The following is a 21,697-nucleotide window of genomic DNA, read 5'->3' on the forward strand; positions in this document are numbered from 1 at the left end:
TTGCATTTGAATTCTACCACAAACTTTGCTAATATGGATTCTTTAAATTCCAGGCAAAGTCAATCCAGTAAAAGAAGCACTATAGTCCATTCTTTGCCCTTAACCCCTTCATGATGGATGGTCAAGCAAGTTCCAGCAAGTCACTTGAAAAGGGTTAAATATGTAGACATTTACAGCACGTTATTTCTCCACTTTAACCTCTTTGATGATAAACATACATCTAGTCACAATTCAAAACAGATGTTTACAGAGCTTTTTTTTTTTTTTACTAAAAAGAGCATTCAAAGTGAATTTCAAATTTAAGACCAGAGAAGCTGAACTGAAAGCAGAACTGACTTTGAGATTTTTTCATTGTAGCTATTTTGACCTTAAATTTGAAATTAATTTTGAATTGAACCTCTATTCTCACTTTTGTGAATAACCCAGTTCGTATTGAAAGCCTTAAGACATTTAGAAATTAAATTCTCAAATCTAGCCAATTTCTACCCAGTGGGGTAAGGGTAATTAAGCTTTAATGAAATAAAATAAAAAAAACTTATTGGGGAACTGTAACTTCTCTGGAACTCATGTATTAAGTATTTTTATTATGTGATTTTCCTATAGTGCATTGGAGGAGGTGAAACAGACATTTTTCAGGTTTTTTTTCTCCTCTGCACAGTATGTTCCTTCCTAGCTATTAATTACCTCTGCCTCCATTTAGATACTGGATGCAAATTGTCAGGAGGTCTTAAATCTGATTGACAGGTGATAAGGCTTTTATCTTTTTAATTTTTTAAACAGAAAACAACAGAGCTTACAACAGTGATAGACATGGAGTCATGTTGGAGGCTCTCAGTTCCAGGATGAAGGTAAATAAAACAGTATAGACGTCAACATTTGATTCTAATTTTCACACCCAACAAACACTTGTTAAATATAGGGGATAAATAAACATGATAATATAAATCCTGGAAAGTCATTGTTTCTCTTTAGATCGGCCACATTGTTCATTAGACATTAGAGCCGTTACTACTCGTCTCTGGATTTATACTCAAAAACAACACAAAAAAGAACAGCACCTACCAACAGGGTGAACCCAGTTCCACTTCTAACCATTATAATATTAAATAATGAAAAAAAGAGTGTATATAGCAATGTTTTCATTCATGTGTTTGAGGACAATTTAATAAATGGATTGTTAAGGGTGTGCTGGAAAGCTTTTTTTTTCCTTCTTTTTTATCTGGATTTATATCCTGATGTCTAGACTTTAACTTACACTTCTTCACCTCTACATTGTGGTACGAAAGCAAAATGCTAAACCTTGGAGGCTATCCTGCACTATGCAATTGGTTAAACTCCACGTGTCCTGGCTGAAGCAAATTCCAAATAAAGAAAATTATTTTCTAAATCATCAATGACTTCCATGCAGTGCAATGCAAGCGTTCCTGGTAGTGATCATACTCTAAAAGACAGTAAGCCAAGTCTATAACTCACGTGTACAGCGGCCTTCAAGTGATTCAGGCAGATGATTCTCTGACGGCTTTGAGAAAGCAGGAGACCATCTGAAAAACAAAGATACAGAAATATGCTGTTAGCTTACACAGGCTTTTTTCTTTGACAAGGATGACATTATCTCTGGTTTCAGTAGTCATATAGAGGTTATTGTTAATTATATCATTGCTCCATTGTATAAATGTGGAATCAACCACTACATTTTAAATCCCTTTCTCATGGTGTTCATAAACTTGTCTATTCCCTGCCACGTTGTCCCATTCTTGTATTTAGTCTTACCTTCCACCAGAAGTTCAGCACTCATCTGCGCCAGCTCTGATGTCCCAATGAACTTGCGCAAAGGTAGCTGGTCTTCCTCCCGCGTGTATGACAACTGCAACAGTTTCAAAGTCCAGTTAAGGTGCCTGGACAGAAGGAAAGAGTTGAATAAAACTTAATGTTTTTACACAAATTACCAAGGCTTCTATCTCTCATGATAAGTGGTCAACCCCCGCAATTACCTCTGCTGACTGTTCATTGAAAGAACTACAGTGCTATTTTCAAGGCCCAGAACCATCTTGCAGGGCAACTTTCCCACCAACTGCAACCACTTTGGAGACGCAGCATTTTCTGTATGTGATAGAAGACAAGATCCTGACTTACATAAAGAAATATTAAAAACATGGCATATTGGATACTTCCTCAGGACCACTGACAGTCTGTCATTACACCAGCTTAACCCTTAAAAAAAAATCTCACGATGGCATAGGTTAGAATGTCGTACTCATTTGGTGACAGAAAGGTTTGTAGAGCTGCTTCTGTTAAAGGAGTAGAGCAGTCAATTTTAGTACAGGGTCTGCATGGACTTTACTGTCAGAAAGGATTATCCCTAGTAAATTACCCCCCAGAGCACATAAAGTTTTCTTTAATCTGGATTATAAAGATACATTAATCATTATATTGGCTGGTTAGAGCAGTTGTAACATCACTGCCTTAGAACTGGAAACCCAGGTTTAAATCCTGGTCAGATCATCTTAACAGTAAGTGACACCTAATGAAATATATCTGTCTACCTTAAATCCTAAAACCACCTTACCAGTAAGTAACAGCTAATGATGTATACCTGCCTAACATAAATCCTCATAGAGTGTAAGATTATTAGTGCAGGGAATATCCCCCTTCTCTAAAGCACTGCAGAATATGTTGGGGCTATAAAAATGTTAGTAATATTAATAATTAACCCCCTGAGGGTCACAATCTGATTTCATGATGACAGGAGCTATCTAGTTAAGAAAGCTAAAGAAAAGTATTATTTTTTTTTTTATATATATATATATATATATATATCATATTTCCATCAATAACAAAGAAAAAAAAATTAAATGACAAATACTTGAAGAATTTGCCTTGAATATAAACATCATAGTTTAAAATATACAGTAGTGTTGACATAAGCAAACTCTGTTAATAATTTGTATAGAATGTCCTTGGAGCTAACCTGTGTCTGTCTTTTCCACAGATGAGTTGCTCTCCTCATCACCACTTTGCTGTTCATCAAGTAGCCCCCTTTGAAGTAATTCACTGTGGAACAGGCTTTCATGCAGCTCAGCGTGAAGGCTACGCACTCTCAGACTGACAGCTTGAAGGCATCTTTCATGGATACTGCACTCCAGAGTAACAGCCAACGAGAGTTCTGCAAGACATGCTTCATCCTAGCACAGGACAAACAAGGAATCGAATTGTAAGCATTTGGAATAAAACATAGAACTGACTATTTTTAGAATCTAACTATGTAAAATACTTGAAAAAAATTCTTGGCTATGATTCAGTAAGTAGGAATCAGACACAACATTGTTACAGTCTCAGAAAATAGTACACGAGAACATTATAAATGGCCAAATGTGCTCTCACGACCTACTGATGCTTATTTATGTAAAAAAAACAAAGTAATATTCAAACCCTATAACACAAAGTTTAAAATGTGCCCTAGAATTTATTGCAGTGAAATAGTGTAATACATAGCAAGCTGTTTTCATTGGAATGAGGGACGGTGGGATTTGTGGGGCTTGTCAGATCCACTATCAGTAAAAAAAAAGCAGAGCAATAAGACAGGGGCAATAACCTGTAGCGGTTATAGAACTTTCTCTAAAACTACAATTTTTACATTGCATGATTAAGTGGGAGAGGGACACTGCACCCAGACCACTTCAGTGGGATCAAGTAGTCTGAGTGCCTATAGTGTCACTTTAAAATTAAAACATAAATAAATTGTGTTATCTTCGCAGAGCTTTCTAAACAAAAAAGATACAAAGACATTTTCAGAGGAATGGCGAATATATGGCATACTTTTGGGTATTTTCTGTACCTCTTTTAAATAAAGACATTGTTCTTGGTTTTGTTTTGTTTTTTGTGAGAAGGGTGGACCAGTTTGTTTAAAGAGGCTATTAAAAAATCTATACCCCATTCTTTCTTTTCAAAATGACACTCTAAGGAACATATCCGCTAACACTTAATATAGTGGTTATGTTACCATGAATCTATGGGCACCAAACCAAAACCTTTGTCAAAAGTTTTGAGTGGTTTAACAAAACAGTACCATCCCCTGCACAGAGAGACGGCTCAACTCCATTTAATTTAATTTAATTTAATAATAGGGAAATTAAATGTCAACATTATTAGCATCAAATTCGTCCAACCTGGTTGACAATGAAAGACTTAGAACTGCAGGCTAACCTGTCTCTAAAGCATTCATTCAATCATACTGAAAAATGCTACTTACAACAAACCTCAGTGACCACATAAACATGTACAAACCTACATGGCTTGATGTATGCACTCTTTGTAAACAAGAACATTAGATTTCCTTATGAGAAGACTGTCCTTCTATAGATTTTTGAGTGGGTGGTTACCTACACCATGCTGTTGGGATTGCACATGGAAGTTTCTCCCCAGCAGTGGGTAGAAATGATATACTGATGGAAAAATATCAGTGTTTTAAAAACACAAAATGCCATAGAAACCTTACAGGTTTATTTATTAAAGTGAGAATTTAAAGTGAATTTCAAATTTAGGGCCAGAGTGGCCAAACTGAAAGCATTGCTGATGTAGAGAATTTTCCAGTTTGGCTATTTCAACCTTAAATTTGAAATTTACTGCTTATCTTTCAATTATTTCATGTAGCGGTGTGTGGATTTTTTATATGGCCGCCCAGCACTATTCCTGTAACCTTAAACAGCACAGGGAACTTACAGATGTCTGCAAACATGGCTAAGGCAGCATCTCCAGGGATTAGTGTCACCAGAAGGGAACACTTTAAATGTATGGTTTGAGTGTGAGGTAATATTTTTTATTTATTCTTTATTTTTCATTCCACAGAGTAATAAAAAGAGACACGTATCATAATCATCATACGTGCATGCACAGGGTCTCACTTGTTACCAACAATAAGTAATAAGAATGTGGAACATTTTTTATATATTTGAGTTGTAGCGTAAGGAACTGTATGTGAGGGCCATAGTATAGTTTCTCCCCTAGGAGGGTCGAGTAACTCGTTACGATAGCACCTAGAAGAGATGTAACGCCCCTGGAGGGAAATTCCTCTCTCCCAGACTTGCCTGTAAGAGTGGAAGGTACGTTAATAAGTGCCGGGTGAGAGGGGGGTGAGGTTATATTTTATGCCCTAAATTATACCTAAATAAACAGCAACATTTTAGAACATAGAGCAGAGTCCTCTTCCTTGTTGTCACTCACCTGCTGGCTGCTTTTTAATAATTTGCTGGTCAAATGATTAAGACTCAGAGTGCACTCCAACCTGAAGGATAAAGAAGAAATAAGATAGCCATAGAAATAAAACAGGTGTGTAGTTAAAATTATAAAACCATACAGGAGATTTACTAAGCAGTGAAATGTTATCCTGCCATGTTATTTTACTAGTCAAGTACCAACTAAAGAAATATTCAATCTATCATGCACATATGGCTGCCAGATCCACCAGGTCTTCTTCTGCACATATAACTTTTACAATTAATAGCAAGAGCATGTAAAAAATTGTCCTGTTGTATGTAGAATTCATACACTGAAAGGTGGTACATAGTTCAGTATAACCTTCCCTCTAATACTTTATGGTAGTAATAAGTATTAGACCAGGTGTCTGTCCATGACAAATATGGGTCTAGAACTCGTGTGTCCCAGGTTTACATGCTTCACTTACAATGTTTATACAGACACAAAACTCATTTATGCTGGTGTTTAATGTCTTCAAAGGGAATTCATTCATGTTAACCTTTTTTAGAATTCACAATCTCCAGGATGAAAGAGAAGAAAGAATTAAACAATATAAAATGAATTACCTATTCCCATCGCTGTCCAGGATGAAGTTTGTCCTAGAAACAGTCATGTGCCAAAGGGATTCTGAGTCAGCCACATTGAGAACCATAATATTAACGGAGTCGAGGTGTACAGATAGCAGCTGCAAGAATCCAAAAACAAAACGCATGACTTTGTTTCACTAAAATGCTAATTCAAAGTGATTTTTCACATTTTAGGCCAAAGTAGTGAAACCGGGTGCATAATTGACTTAGAGAATTTTCCCAATTAGACTATTTTGGCCTTAAATTTGAAATTCACTTTGAAATCTCACTTTAGTGCATAACCTCAAAATAAACATTAGAGACAAAAAAAAATGAATGTACTTTAATGACAAATATATGAACTAATATGTGTCTCTACATTTAAATGAATGTAAACCACTGGTATATGATTAATGCAGATATAAGTGAGCTAAACCAAATGTAATACAGCTGTACAGCCCTACTTAGCTTAGATAAGCAGCACTTGCTAACAGCTATGGGAAAAGCTCTGCACTCTTGTCTGATGTCCACACAGCATGTGAGGTGTACACTCAAATGTGTCAAGTAAGAGGAAACCCATAAACTGATTGCTCTCCTTAACCTCTAAGCACTAACATTACAACAATCTATTAGGACAATGCTTAGTTGGATCAGAAAGACACTATTAAAACTTTTCACAGCATTCCACTTCATTTTCATATGCTACATAATAATAAGCAACTAACACTTACACATGTAAGTATAACTGAAACCTACAAAAGATGTCTCAACTTTGCAGATCTTGGAGTCTTTGGGATGGAGCGTGTCCCATATCTAATACAATGTACATCAAGTGAAGGAAACAACAGTAATGTGTTACCTGAGAAAATATTTTACGAAGTGAGGGGCTGAGAAAAGTCTTCTTATTCTCTCCAGGAACCTCATCTGGAGTACTGGGTGCATGGTGATGAGTGTGTGATGTCCCCTTAAGGTCTGTTCTAACGCGCACCTCCCCAAAGCATATAGCAAAGTATCGACTGAAAATAACAAAGAATAGTTACAGAGATCTCACAAAGAATGAATGCAAGAGACATCAAAGAACAATGAAATGTAATAAAGGAAAAAAAGGGACCCTGTATTCCTTGAAACGTGCATAATACTGGAAGCTTCTGTAAGGTGTCAAAATGTAATCTATATGTTATGCAAAATCATAAGCATTGGTGTGGATTTAAAAAAAAATAAAACTATTGCTAATTCAAGAGAGCAGGCATAATGCTCAAAAAGACACATTTTCCCTATATAAAGCTCAATGTGTCAGAGTTAAAATGTTTATTGTGTATTTTACTGTACAGGTGCAACACTGTGAGCAATACAAACAGAGACCATGCATATAAATCTCTGACACCGTAAGATATAAAACCTGAGAATATGAGAACGCCGAGGGAGCACATAAGGGCAGTCCAGTTCCAAAATGAATCATCCAGAAAGATATACGCTAGAGAGGGCTAGTCATAATGGAACCATAAAAATACTCACGGCAACTCATGATTCAATAGCTTGCTAGATACCCAGATACTGTCAATATCCTGAAACAAGATATGGAAACATCAGTCTTAGCATGATAGATTAGTTATTTGTTCTATCTCAGACACAAGCAGATATATTAACTTCCTGAACAAAAAAAACCCCACACATAATCAGTACTAGATTCATCAATAATAGTTAAATCTTAACTACATGGCTATACCTCTTCTTTATTATAACAATTTATATTTCCTAAACCATGAATAGTTGGGAGCTGTAAAAGGAATTGCACATTCTAGACCAAAACAGGAAAGCCGTAAGGGTTGGAAAGGTTTTTCCAACTTTTATATTTGTGCAAAATGAGCAATTCCATTGTCAAGTCACCACTACTCACAGTTAGTGAAAAAAAGTCTCTAAACTCAGCATTTGTGCGCTCATCAAATACTAGATTTCCTGTAAAAACCCTGTTTGATAGACTGAATTGATTGGAGCCATTCTGACACGCAGTGGATTAATCAGTGGCATCTCACAAAAACATGCTTTAATGTTGCATTACCCCTGGATATCAATACATAGACTGCCTTGTAATAATACACAGAAACTCAAAGCACAGGAAACGAAAGGCATTTAAAAATATCCAGACTGCAGCTACAAGGAAGTGCACTGGTCTACCTAAATGTACACACAAACAAAATCAGAGTAGTCCTATGTCTTTGAGTTCATATACAAGAGCAAAAGGGTGCGCACCACAATTTGTTGTTGCTGCCTCCCAAACTTTAAGCTGATGTTCTGAAGCCAGAAGAAGCCCACTGATCCAATCTTCAAATCTGCTCCCAGCCTTTTCTGGCACCAGTTAGTAGCCAGGCGATAAAGCAGCCATCTGGTACAGCCATCCACATGAAAGAAAAAAAACAAGAAAACAAACAAACAAACAATTATAACGGGTCATCGATGTTATACAATTATGTTGAGTTTACATACTTTTTTTTGCACACCTTTGCAACAACTGTTAAACAATACTTATTGTTTAAAAAAAACTTTTTTTTTTTAAATTGCCACCTAGCAAAAATAAAATCCACTGCCCAAATAAAATAAATCATTACTTAGTAGAGATACGCTCCAATGAAAACATGCATGAGGCTAATTATGCATTTTCCATTGGGGGTATACATGGTATACACAGCTCCGCAGTGTTTGCCAGTCCTCCCTTTCTAACCCCGCCCAGACTTTCTGTAGCTGTCCAATAACAGACTTCCCAATGCAGCTCAAAGAAAAAAGTCTTTGCAAAGTGGATTGTCTGGGCAAGTGCTGCTTCTTCAGTTTAGCTCCACTGCACTAAACAAACCAGGAAGTAACAGGTCTGGTTGTCTGATTGACAGCCAGGGAGGTGTAACAAGATAATTTATAAATGTGCCAAAACCTATTGAAATCTGCACTTTTTGTAAAATTTTAAATAAAGGAGTGCACATTCTTCACACAAACAATTCAGCAAGATAAAGTGCTTTAGGGGGTCTGGAGTGAATAAACTCACAGATAATAAACCACCTTGCTCCCATTGGCTTACACTATGATCTGTTTTATGGTATATCTATCTATCTATCTATATATATATATATATATATATATATATATATATATATATATATATATATATATATATATATATATATATAGATATAGATATAAAGTTAGTCTGAAAAATCTACTACAATTCTAATCCAATTTCTCAAGCATTTACAACTGATTTTCTTAGCACTATGATACACATGCCACGTGTCCTTCTTTGGTGTATATTGTGGTTTTATTGTTTAAAATCTCATGGTTGCTTTTCACTAACCTGGTATCCCAGTTTTCTATGAGCTCATTATACTTGGCACACTACAGAGCTCCACATCAATACTGCCGGCATTAATGTTAAATTAAACTGCAGTATACGTGTTTAGGAAGTAGTTTGTATAAATAATTTGTTTTTGTTGATATTATGAGGTCATTTGAAAACTATTGGAAGGATTTGAGAATGTCCAATTGCAGATTACTGCATTACAGAAAGTCAAATTAAAACAAATTATTCTAACGCAGGAAGCAATGTGCCTTGGTTACATACAGAGCATTAAAAATGCTTATCACAGGTACATACATTTAATTTTTGCTCATAAATCAATTAAAAAAAAAAAAAGCTCATCTGTATTCATCTCTTGGAAGATACCAAAAGAAATGAGCAGATAAGAAACAACACAGATAATTACCGTACTTCTTTCATATTTAGAAGAGCATTCTAATCCCCTATTATACAGACTGTAAACACAATGTATTTGGTTGTGTAGTGACACATAAATTCACTAGGGCCAATGTGATAAGCAGGGAGACTTCCACTGTAGTATTGAGATGTGACAAAATATGCAGGAATTAGCAGGTGTTAAGTATGCGATTTGTCAGAGCAGACTGCTAACTAGGGTGCTGTGATGTGCCAGACTGATTAGGTGTGTCATACTTATTAAAACAAACAATCAAAGCAACCACAAGCTAAAATCTTCGTTAACATTCCCGCTGCCAGGAAAGTCTGTGTTGATCAGTACAGCTAAATGTTGCAAATAAAAAATACTCACCTTGCAATTTAGATAGGCTAATAGTTAAACATATACTACATTAAAAATAAAGCTTTTTTAATATATATATATATATATATTTTATTTTTTTATTTTTTTTTAACCAACTTTTACATATTGGTCGAGCAACACTAGATCACCAGCACGCTTAAAGTCTAACAGCTGTCTTTATCTGGAAATTCCATAATTAAAACAGTGATGGCTGGCACTGGTACCCCAGAAGTTTGTGAATAACATTTTCCATTAAGCTCAAACTAAAAGATGGATGGGAATGATGGGGAATTAAGTTCACAGGCATCTAGGTTGCCAATATTAGCTATCATTGCCCTGGACACTGTATCTCAATTGAAACAAGCAATGCAAGACTAGGCCAGGGTTATGGTTAAATTACTAAGTACATACACATGCTTTTGTACGTCACTTCACATATTTGTCTAGAATGAACTTTCTAAAGCCTGGAAAGATTTGACTACGCGGACTGCATAATTTGGAGATGAGGATCTGATTAAAGTGCCAGTGTTTGAAATCCTCTCTCTATTGTTCATTGTAGTAAATTAATTATTGTGTTTAAAACTTCTATGAACCTGAGACGCTTAAAAGAAAGGAGAAAAAAAAACAGAACAAGCACAATAAGTTGTTGTTAGTTAACATCTCTTAGAATTAACTTCTTAGTTTTATAGAAATTTATATCGCTGCAGCATTTAAAAAGATGAATGAAGAGAAAACGCTATAGGAGGAGGAAACAAAATAAACATTGCAAATAAAAATTGATTTTTTTTTTAAAATATCAGACACAGCTCCCATAAAGTATAATCTATCTTGTATAAACATTACTAGGAGGAAAGAGTAGGGTATTAAGATGAATGGACACAGCCCTATATTGTTCTTGCAGGATATACAGGGTGGTTCTCTTTTTCAAAGCATGAAACCTCAACACATAGCACTCTGTGTTTTGCTAAGAGGCCATAAAGGTTACTCACAGCCCCAAGAAAAAAAATATTATTTAACCCTAATTAAAAGCCAATTTGCAAAGCACAGGCTAAATGGCCAATCATTAAGACACTTCTCAAAATTAGCATTTTTTGTTTAAATGGTGACTTTTCCCAATTCATTATTTATCAAATAAACCCTAACATGTAGACTTCATTTAAATAAATTATAAGCGAACAACAAGAACACTCGAAGATTGATTGTGCTTTATGGGATAACAGAGTACCCCTCATTTACACTTCACAGACATGCTGATTTCAAGAGAATTCAACATTTTTATAAAGGAGACAGATTTTTTCGACACACCACAAAGCTGAAAGTAATGAAAGCATAGTTTTCACATGCTCCCTGCCTTTCAGTGCTATCCTATCAGAAATATTCTATTGGCCGCAGGATCATCAGTAGTGATTATGTCTTGGTAGGTGGAGTGAAGTTGTTGTGAAGGACCGTCTCACCACTGGATTAGAGGTAAATTGATGTTGGACTAGAGATAGATAAAAAGGGACCAACCGGGAGACTAACAACACTCCAGAATTCCAAATAAATGTATTCATAACACTGGAGTACTCTTTTAAAGGGAAACTATAGTGCTAGGAAAAAAAGTTGTTTTCTAGCACTATAGTGATCTACAGTACCCTCTCCCTCACAGCCCCTCCCCTGTGGCGCTAGAAGGGTAAAAACCCTTCTGTCACTAACCTGATTCCAGCGCTGATGTTCATCACTGGCGGAGGGAACCTAATGTCCATATGTCTACCCCAGAGTAAAACATTGCTCAATACTTTCCTATGGGGGTTTAGGTGCCGCTGGATGTACTCATGCACAGCGTGAGGATGTCCAGCTTCAGTTAGATAAACAAAAGTCACCTAACCACCTGGATATCCCTTTAGCGATTGTCTGGTAGAAGTGGAGTTAACCCTGCAAGGTAATTATTGCAGTTGATCAATAACTGCATGAATTACATTTGCAGGGTTATGAGGACTGGGACAGAGCACCCAGACCACTTCAATTAGCTGAAGTGGTCTGGGTGCCTAGTGTCCTTTTAGAAATTGTAAAATAAATTTCCTTGTACAACTACTTTTAAAAGAGCACTCTAAGAACCATAAACACTACTTCATTTTATTAAGAAATTCCTAACCAACAGAGATCAGGGAACCATGTAGCCTGTAGCGATTATGCGGCTTCGAGTCTTCCTTTAAAACCCCTTAAGGACACATGACATGTGTGACATGTCATGATTCCCTTTTATTCCAGAAGTTTGGTCCTTAAGGGGTTAAAGAAAACTCCTGGTCACTTCTTAATCAGTTCTGCAACGTTTGCAGGCCTAGTCAGTCAAGTTAGCATATTTATTTGCTTAGTATAAGGCCACATCAGCTTCCACAGACCAAACGTCTTTATTTTAATTTAAGCAGTGCCATAGTAAATAAATGACTTCCAGTTATCATGCTTTTTTCCCCCTTTGGAATAATTGATTGTTTGCAGTCTCACAGTCCTGGCATGTGTGGCTGACAACATATCACATGTTTTACAGTTGTGCGTGGTGGTATGCTCTTGCATACATTTGCAAACCTGATTTTCAACTCACTGTTTAGTTTTAAAAATGCAGAATTTGTTAAATAAAAGAAGTTAGACATTATGAATGTATCAGCATGCTGTGCACTTTATCTGTGTTCTATACCACTCGTATTTCTCTGTACTCTGAAAAATGTTCGTATTCAATCATGCAGCATGTCGTAGAAGAAAATAGGGTTAGAAGAATTCTTGCTCAAACACATGCATTGTCTCATTAAAGGGACACTGTCGGCACTTTAACTGCTTCATCTCAATAAAGTGGTTATAATATTTGGAGACCCCTGGAGCTGTCCTTCCATTCAGCATTAAAAGGTTTTAATATTTTAAAGCTGCACTGTCACCCTCCTTGGAAAATGAGTCATAAAAGTAGAATCATTATGACTGTGCTGGAATTTAACTCTTATCTTAAGGGGATAAACCATGCTCCAATGGTTTAACCCCAAACTGTTTCTTCAGTGCCGATCTCAATTTGCCCAAGTGGTAAAACTGGTACCTTTCAGTACGTTTCAATCAGCGGCGCCCCTGCCCGGCAGCACTTTGGGCTTTTTGAAACTGTGATTTGAATGCCACCGGTGCAAGTTGAAACCTGGCACCATAACAACTTAATTTAGATGAAGTTATTTTGGTGACCGAAGTGTCCCTTTAACTATCAAATGAAGACCAAACCTTATCATTATTGCACGCTCTCTTTATCAACAGGCTGCAGTTAAACACTAGGGCAAATTTATCAAGGAAAACAGGTGCTATATTCTGAGAGACATCCAACTGGTTTCCAAGGTGACTGCCCCTTACTAAGGACGTTGCCCCCAAATAGCAACTGTTTACTGTTTTTGCCTCGATAAATTCCTCTTACAGGTCTACTGGTTGCTTTCTCAACCTGTTGCTGGAGTACAACTTGCATGATATGCCACCAGCCAAAACATGGCTCAGCATCATGAGACTTGTATTCTAGACCCTGTTACTAGCTGCAGTTTATGGCTTATAGGAATCCTAGGGACATATTTACCATTATCTTCTCATCGACTGACCCACCTGACTGCTGTGCCTGTGCTGCAATCATATCACATTATACCATGCATGTATTAGTATTACCCACACAGAAACAAGAAAGCAGCAGATTATCTAAGGGCTGTCCAGGATGTAGAACGCCAAGCTGTTATAGGACTGCAATCCCCATGGTTCTCAGTGCTGACTGAGCATTACAGGAGCTGTAGTCCCAGCACAGCTGAAGGCGGACCCCTGTCCAGCCCTGGCCCCTGGCCCTGCAGGGGTTAATAATGTCCCTGTGACAGAGAGCACACTGACAGCTCAGTGCCACGTCCCATGGCAGCTCCACCTCCCCGGGGGCTATCTCACCGTCCGAGCAGCACTGCGCACACCGCCAGCAGCAACAACGCCAACAGCACTGCGGGCAGCAGGGACATCGTGTCCACCCGGGCCACCGACACCGGGAGAGCCACTGCTCCGGGAGACCATAGAGAGCCCTCCTCCGGGGGAGGGAGCGGCATGCGATCCCGGAAGTGAGTGAGAGCACAGAGCTGGCTGGGAGGACCAGCAGCAGCAGCATGGGAGAGCCATGGCTGGGGATCTGGGGGGCACTGGGAGACCCCAGGACTGGTGTTTAGGGAGAGTTAGAGCAGGTGCAGGGGGTGTCTGCAGTCATGTAGGGGGGCAGTGGAGGAGGGCTGGGGTTTTGACAATCACTACAGGTTAATGATAAACAGCTATCATTAAAAAAAGGAAATAAATAAAAAATCTCTATCACTAAAAATGGCTAAATATTTAAATTAGAGCTCATTCGTGGAAGTACAATTAGGAAGGTAAGTACTTGTTAGTTGACTGCTTCCTGGTGGCCTAGACCAGGGGTAGGCAACCTACGGCACTAGTGCCATGCACGGCACTCAAGGCTGCTAAAGCCAAACATGCTCTGGCCTATCAGGAGTCCCAGTAAAACTTCAGATATCTGCTAATCCGAAAAGGCGGTGAAGGACAATCCTCAATTTATGTCTTGCAGCATGTAGAGGTAGTGATCTCAGAGCACTTGTGAATAGGAAGCCACTCTGTAATAGAGCAGCTTGCAGTTGCTGTTGCATCTCCTGTCCTTGACCTGTACCTGGCCAGTCTGGTCCCCACTGGAACCCAGGGAAGCCACTCACACTGCTATATATACACAGAAATGCAGAATAACCCTCCCCTCATACAAATAATACAGACAGCCCACACACAAACATACACACAATCTGCACAAATTAAACACCACTAACAATCCACATGCATACACACAACCCCACATGCAATACCTCAAACAGCCCCCACACACTATCAAACACACACTGTGACATATCCATCCACACACACACACAATTCCACAAGCAGCCCCCATACACAGCCCACATTCATATGTATCATACACAATACCATAAACTACTCATGAACATATACAATATAATAGCTCATATACGCAGGGCCGTCTTTAATGCAGGGCAAACTGGCCAGGTGCACCGTGAGCCCTGCTGGCCTCAACAATTTCGAACCCTCTGGCCGGTAATCCACACACTAAGGAAGCCCACCGGGTGGCCATTGCACAAAGGACCACCTGGTGGGCTTTTGTCAGCAGGGGCCCGGTCGCACGCTGAGGCGCTTTAACAGCGGGAGCGGGCTCCTTGCTTTTCTGCAGCGGCTGGGAGGAAGTGACGGCTGCGCACCACTTCCTCCCACAAAGAGAGGAGCGCGCGGGAAAGAAGAGTAGGCAGATTGGAGGGGGGCTGGCCGAGAGCGCTAGACCCCAACTCCCAACACCTTTCAGCAACCAGCAGGAAAGGTAGGAAACCGGAGGGTTGGTTTTAAAGTGTATGTCTGTGTCAGTATATCTGTCAGTGTGTGTGCGTGTCATGTTTGTGTGTCAGTATATCTGTGTGTGTGTGTCAGCATGTCTGTGTGTCAGTATGTGTCAGTATGTCTTTGTGTGTGTCAGTATGTGTATTAGTATGTCTGTGTGTGTATCAGTATATCTGTGTGTGTGTGTCAGTATATCTGTGTGTGTGTCAGTATGTTTGTATGTCAGCATGTCTGTGTGTGTGTCAGTATATCTGTGTGTGTGCGCGTCAGTATGTCTGTGTGTGTGTGCGCGCATTTCAGTGTGTATATATCTGTGTGTGTGTGTGTGTGTGTATATGTGCATACATCTCAGCATTCACACACTAACACTACACACAAATACACCCCTACATTCAAATTTCAACACTACGTACAAACACATGTCTGTGTTACACACAAAAACTGCTTAGTGCTAAATACAGACCTGCAAACATGGGTAAATGGTAGAGCCCCAGCTGTCAATGCATTCTGGAGTTGCACGACAGATGGGGATCTACCTTTTAATCACCCGTGCAACAGGGAGACCCCCAAAAACTCTTGCACCTCTCTACTTTAGGTCCGCCACTGCGTTGAAGTGGAGGATGTGATTGCATGCCTGGGGAGGGGGGACAGGGTCCAGGGGGCCCCAAGCAAATGCTTTGCCCAGGGTTCAGTCACTATTAAAGACTGCCCTGCATATATGCACAAATACAACGACACAAAGCAATTACAGAAAAAATAACACAAGCAGAATACGGCAGCATACACACCTCGATTAAAAAAAAAAAAAAAATAGGACCGGCACACTACGGGACATCACAATCCTATATCGGCACAGTGCTGCTAAAAGGTTGCCTACCCCTGGCCTAGACTATCCCCAAACAAAACAAACACATAATGGAAAAGGAGAAAAAATGTTTTACAGCTTCGAAAAGACTAGAGAGAGCCAGGAATGTTATTCTTCCCCCCCCCGAGTGGAAAAGCTTACTAACTATGTAAATAAGGAGCAGGCCTCAGCACAAATAAAATATATATGAAAATAACAGAGGAATGGGGTGGGAAAACCACTCACTAAAATTAAGTGGAACCTACTTCATTTTAAAGAACCTCCTGGGGGCGCGGCCTGAGCATGAAACTGAGAGGATGCTAACCTCTGGAGCTCCTGCACCACGCATCGAATAAATCGGATTTCCACACTCTAAACGGCGACCAATCGTGACACAAAAGCCACCAAACAAGAGGTGACACGTAATGACACCACTCAAGCGACGAGACGATCACCAGCCACCCGACAGGCAACAGAGGCCTACCCACATGATGGGCGCAGGTGAGACGGCCGCTCTCCCGCCGCAAAGACCGGCTACCTCCACATGCATGGACCCCCGTTTCCCTCCCCCTGGACCGGTGGGGCATATCCCGGTCCACCAGCCCATGCAGAGCGCTCACCTTGAGGACGCTCCGGGGCACAGCCCCGATCGGCGGATGCCACGAGGCCCAACATGGCCGACAGCACTGCTCGAGGTCTGGCGCTGCAGAACCAACAGCATCAAACTCGCTCACCTCTGCGACCCGCGAATGCGGTGGATGCCGCCTTCGAGCTCTTCTGGGCGAAATGGGAGGCTCTGATAATGCGGGAGACACGGAGACAACACGAGAGGGAGTCACAAAAGCCCCGACCGGGCAAGATGACCCCCAACATCGCAGCAACCAACCGCGCAAGCCCCCCAGGGCAGATATCCAGCAGGAGCAAGGTGGTGACACAGCAACCCCACAGGCAAACAACCGTTAGACGCTGCCGCCGGAGATTGCCGCCACAAACCGGTCAAAGAGCCCTGAACCGCTCCCTACATGGGAAGAGGGGAGACACTCTTTACCCACAGAAAGGCAAGGAAAAGCTGACCCGATCTAACACCTATCATATTAGACTTCCAAAAGAAAACACATGCCTACCTACAGACCCAAGGTACCAGAGCAACCCATTGAAGCGACACTTACAAAACAGACAATCCAGCATGCACCAGCAAACACTAACCATACTACATTGGTCGCCTGGCGGGCTACTGGCAGCCCTGCATGAACTGTACCCACATGGACGCTTGCAACCCAGACGGGCAATAGGCTGACGGACTACTCGACTGTATGGGTTTGCCAGGCTTACTGCCAGGACAGATCACTCCTCCATTGCCAGTGCTGAATGGCTTAATTGCCCAGTTCCCGTTGCCACCGGTTGACGTTTAAATGTTTTACTAGATCAAGCCTGCTATGTCTTTTTTGCCATCATTTACTCTCACCTTCTTCTCATGCTAACTTAGCTTTATATAAAGGCTCCCATGCCAGACATCGCTATAATTAGCCTGTATCCCATAAATGCTGACCCAGCGCAGATTCACACTCACGATGAGCCTTAAACTATACCTAACCTGTGATATTGTAGATTAGACCTGTCGATAGTATATACAAGGCAGATTTCCCATTTAGGCACAATTAAGACCAACTGTGATACTGCATTTAGCTTGGTGTAACATGCTTCAGCTATCTCGCCTTAACGACCCAAAATGACAGAAAAAAATATTGATGTCTCTTGGTATATTAACTCCTTAAAAATGTGCATGTAAGACAGGACAGCTCACATGATAATTACTATGTCTCCCTTAACGTGTTTTAACCTATGTCTAACAACATATTGGCACCAACACATTCCATAAGCATATAGGCTCAGCTGTTAAAATGTTTCTTATAAACGGAGCAGCGGACTAGACCTGTAACGTGGGCCACTAGCTACCACTCTCAGTTGCCAATCGACTAACCATACATATAAGTGTGTCAATAACTACTGTCTTTTTTTTCTCTGTGCTAGTTATTTTAGCTAAATCTCAATCTGTTGGAATAACTGTTTAGTTAAGCATGCAAATTATACAAAAAATGTACGAATTGTCACGCCACTGTTTAATCTATGTGAATCCTGAGATACGCTGTTGTGGCGCTTGTTGATATGTCTGTAACCCCCCGCACAACAAAAAAAAAAGAATAAAAAAAAAAAAAAGAACCTCCTAAAGTAAAAATTTCATGATAGTGGTATAAACATTTATTAAGCCGAATATATAAATAATAAATGCTAACTCAGTGCAAACCCAATTTATGTGTAAAAGTTAAAAAAAAAAAAAAAAGAAAAAACAGTGATACACCTTTAAAAACCTGGGTCTGTCCTGAATACCACGATTATGTATTAAAGGGCCAAAATTACATACAATAACTATCTTTAAAAGGATTAGATGGAAATGTAGAGCCCTCTTCAATACAGGTATAGTGGTTGTTCAGGTCTAGAGAGTATACAGAGCGTGTGAAGTCTGAGAATACCACAGTTATGTACTAGAGGACCATAAGTACACACGGTAATTATCCTTAGGAGGATTAATGAGAATGTAGATACCTCTAAAGTACAAATACAGTGGTTTATTTAGGTCTGAAAAATATACAAGCTGTATAGGATGCGAGCGAGGGGAACAGGGTTGGTAGTTATATCAAACTTTGTATCAGATCAACTCAGTAAAAATGTAAGGAGCTGAACAAAGTAACAAAACAAAAAAAGGCAGAGGAAAATGGAAGAATCCAGACCCAAAGGCACTGTTGCTTAACGTAAATCATATATAGGCGATCTTCCTTCTAGCCATTCCAATTTATACCAGGAAAGGGAGCTGTGATAGGCTGTAGAGAATATGCTGAGACTGTCAGCCAATCACAGATGCCCATTTCTGCTAACGCTAAGAATTTACCTCATTACCCAAAGCAACACAAAGCAGATATGCTGCTGGGGGTTCCCATTTAGCTCTAAAACATTAAAACAGCTGAATGAAAAAAGCACCTATAAGCAGTGGCGTACACACAATACATGGGGCCCTGGTGAGAAACTGATCTGTGGACCCCCCCCCCCCGACACATACATACAGACACAGACATACATACATACAGAGAGATACACACACACACACGACAGACATACACACAGACACATACATACATACATACAGAGACACACACTCATACAGTCTGTATGTATGTGTGTGTGTGTATGTGTCTGAGTGTGTCTCTGTATGTATGTGTCTGTATGATACAGACACATACATACAGAGACATACACACACACACATACAAAATGTTTAAGTCACCCTCCTGTTTCCTATCTTTTATTTTCCAACAGGTAAAGGAATAGAACTGTCAATTTATCTATTTATTTTTGGAGGTGTGGAGGGTACTAAATTGATGATTTTCTGTTTTTATTTTGCTTTATTATTCTTGACTTTCTATAAATAAAGATTAATAAACATTAAAAAAAAAAAAAAAAGTAAACTGTGACCATTTCTTGATGCAGTGAAACTGAATAACAAGTCATGTTTTACCCTTGTTTGGGTCTTGCAAACATTTTAATAGTACCAAACCTGGGTCATGTTAATAATCCTAAAGTGTATGATAATTTGCATCACACATTGTTAATTACTAAAGTGAGAATTCAAAGTCAATTTCAAATCACCTCAAACTTGCCTTTATTCTAATGTTTCCTCTCTTTTTCTTATTTCTAATTTTGGATCTATTTCTCTTTAAAACATAAGACAAAGTAATAGGAAAAATACACAAGACATAGTAGTCTATACTTTGTCTTATGTTTTAAAGAGCAATAGATCAGAAATGAAGAAAAGGTTCTCGAAGAGGAAGAGAAAAGGAAACAATTTCAGCACCCAATAATATGTGCATGTTCAGGTGAGTGTATCCTCTTAATTCCATGTATATATATTTGGGAATCCAGGCAAACTCCCTGGTTTTGCACCGATCCCTGTCACAGGTGCATCTTTCCAGGAGCCTATTTAACCTTGACTTGCAGAGAGTCCCAGGAGGAAGGATTTCCAAAGTAATTGCATTAATCTTATAAGAGCGGGTATTAGGTTGCTAGAGTAGGACCTGCCAAGAATGGGGTACATTGACGTTGTGGCAGGTTAATGTTCTTGACACTGTTGATCATCAACAGCCTTTTCTCATCCTCCGTAATCTCGGTCTACGAAATGTTGCTCTCTCCAGATGCTCCTCTTACCTCTCCCAGTGCTCATTTAGTGTTTATTCTTCTGGCTCTGCCTCTTCCCCCCGGTCCCCTCAACCCCTTCAGGGGCGGATCCAGAACCAAATCTCGGTAGGGGCACTTGGAGATTATTTACAGGCACAATAACCACTACAGCTCTCTGTGTGTGAGATGCAGTGTGTTTTTGTGAGGAATGTGGGTGGGTGGCAGTATGTCTGTGTGTGTGTGAGAGAGGGCAGTGGGTGTCAGGGATGCAGTGTGTGTATGGAGGGCAGTGTGTGTGTGGGGGGGGGGGGGAGGGGAGGCACTGTGTGTTTTGGGGAAGGAGCAGTGTGTGTGAAAATGTGTAGCTTAAAGCAAGTATAAAAACATTTTTTTCCTTAAAATAATACTAATACTTTATAACTCCCTCCCTTCTTCCCTTTACTGAGGGAGGGGGAATATATTTTCTACAACCCCTGGTGGTCTTAGTGGTGAATCCCTGGTAGTCCAAGTAGTGAACTCTAGCCTGCTGCTCCTGAGGCTAGAGTTCACTCTTGCAAGGTTTGGAGCGTTGCCGTGTTAACTGCGGCAACACTCCTTGCTTGCGAGATGAGGACCCGGAGGTGCTGCAGGCCTCTCCCTCCCCCCCTGCCAGCAAAGTGCCCACAGACCGATGAGAAAAATCTCTGATATCCCTACCGGTCTGTGAAGGCACATAGCAGGGCCGGCGCTTGAATAGCACTGGCCCTGCGGGGAGAGCATCGGCTCTCGGGTGGGGGGGGCAAATGCCCGGTGCCCTCCCCCTGGATCCGCCACTGAACCCCTCTCTGTTGGTGTCCCATAAGGTCCAGTCGTTGGTCCCCTACCGTTCTCGAACTATACTGCCTCACTTGGTAAACTCATCAGCTACTTTGGCTTTAAATATCACTTCTATGCGGATGACATGGAAGTCTATCTGTCCTCCCCTGATCTCTCCCCACCCCTCTTGACTAGTGTCTATGCCTGCCTCTCTGCTATTGCTAACTGGATGGCTGCCCACTTCCTTAAGCTCAACTTGCCCAAAACAGAACTTCTGGTCTTTACTCCCTCAAGTGTTGCTACTCCCATTTCTGTCTCCCTCCACGTTTATGGTGCTACCATCAGCTCCACCACGCAGGCTCGCTGCCTAGGTGTTCTCTTTGACTCCGACCTCTGCTTCACCCCTCATGTCCAGTCGATTGCCAAATCCTGCCACTTCCATCTTAAAACATTGCACGCATCCGCCCCTACTTAACGCGAGAGGTGCTGGTCCATGCCGCTATCCT

At 40.2% G+C, this 21,697-nt stretch overlaps 1 protein-coding gene across 2 annotated transcripts in view; it reads right to left on the reverse strand.

The window, feature by feature from the left end:
- Nucleotides 1–13,971, reverse strand: part of BLTP2 (bridge-like lipid transfer protein family member 2) — a 52,596-nt gene extending 38,625 nt beyond the window's left edge. For both annotated transcript variants that reach the window (XM_063449965.1, XM_063449964.1), the window contains exons 1-10: nucleotides 13,844–13,971; nucleotides 8,070–8,202; nucleotides 7,335–7,384; nucleotides 6,679–6,835; nucleotides 5,820–5,938; nucleotides 5,221–5,281; nucleotides 2,969–3,182; nucleotides 1,992–2,100; nucleotides 1,771–1,895; nucleotides 1,474–1,541 (exon numbers count right to left, since the gene is read on the reverse strand). In XM_063449965.1, coding sequence (XP_063306035.1) covers nucleotides 1,474–1,541; nucleotides 1,771–1,895; nucleotides 1,992–2,100; nucleotides 2,969–3,182; nucleotides 5,221–5,281; nucleotides 5,820–5,938; nucleotides 6,679–6,835; nucleotides 7,335–7,384; nucleotides 8,070–8,202; nucleotides 13,844–13,911 — 1,104 coding nt within the window. In that variant the 5' untranslated portion in view covers nucleotides 13,912–13,971. The remainder of the gene's footprint in view (nucleotides 1–1,473; nucleotides 1,542–1,770; nucleotides 1,896–1,991; nucleotides 2,101–2,968; nucleotides 3,183–5,220; nucleotides 5,282–5,819; nucleotides 5,939–6,678; nucleotides 6,836–7,334; nucleotides 7,385–8,069; nucleotides 8,203–13,843) is intronic.
- Between the last annotated feature and the right edge of the window lie 7,726 nt (nucleotides 13,972–21,697).

This window comes from Pelobates fuscus, chromosome 1 (genome assembly GCF_036172605.1).
Source record: "Pelobates fuscus isolate aPelFus1 chromosome 1, aPelFus1.pri, whole genome shotgun sequence".
Classification (NCBI taxonomy): Eukaryota; Metazoa; Chordata; class Amphibia; order Anura; family Pelobatidae; genus Pelobates; species Pelobates fuscus.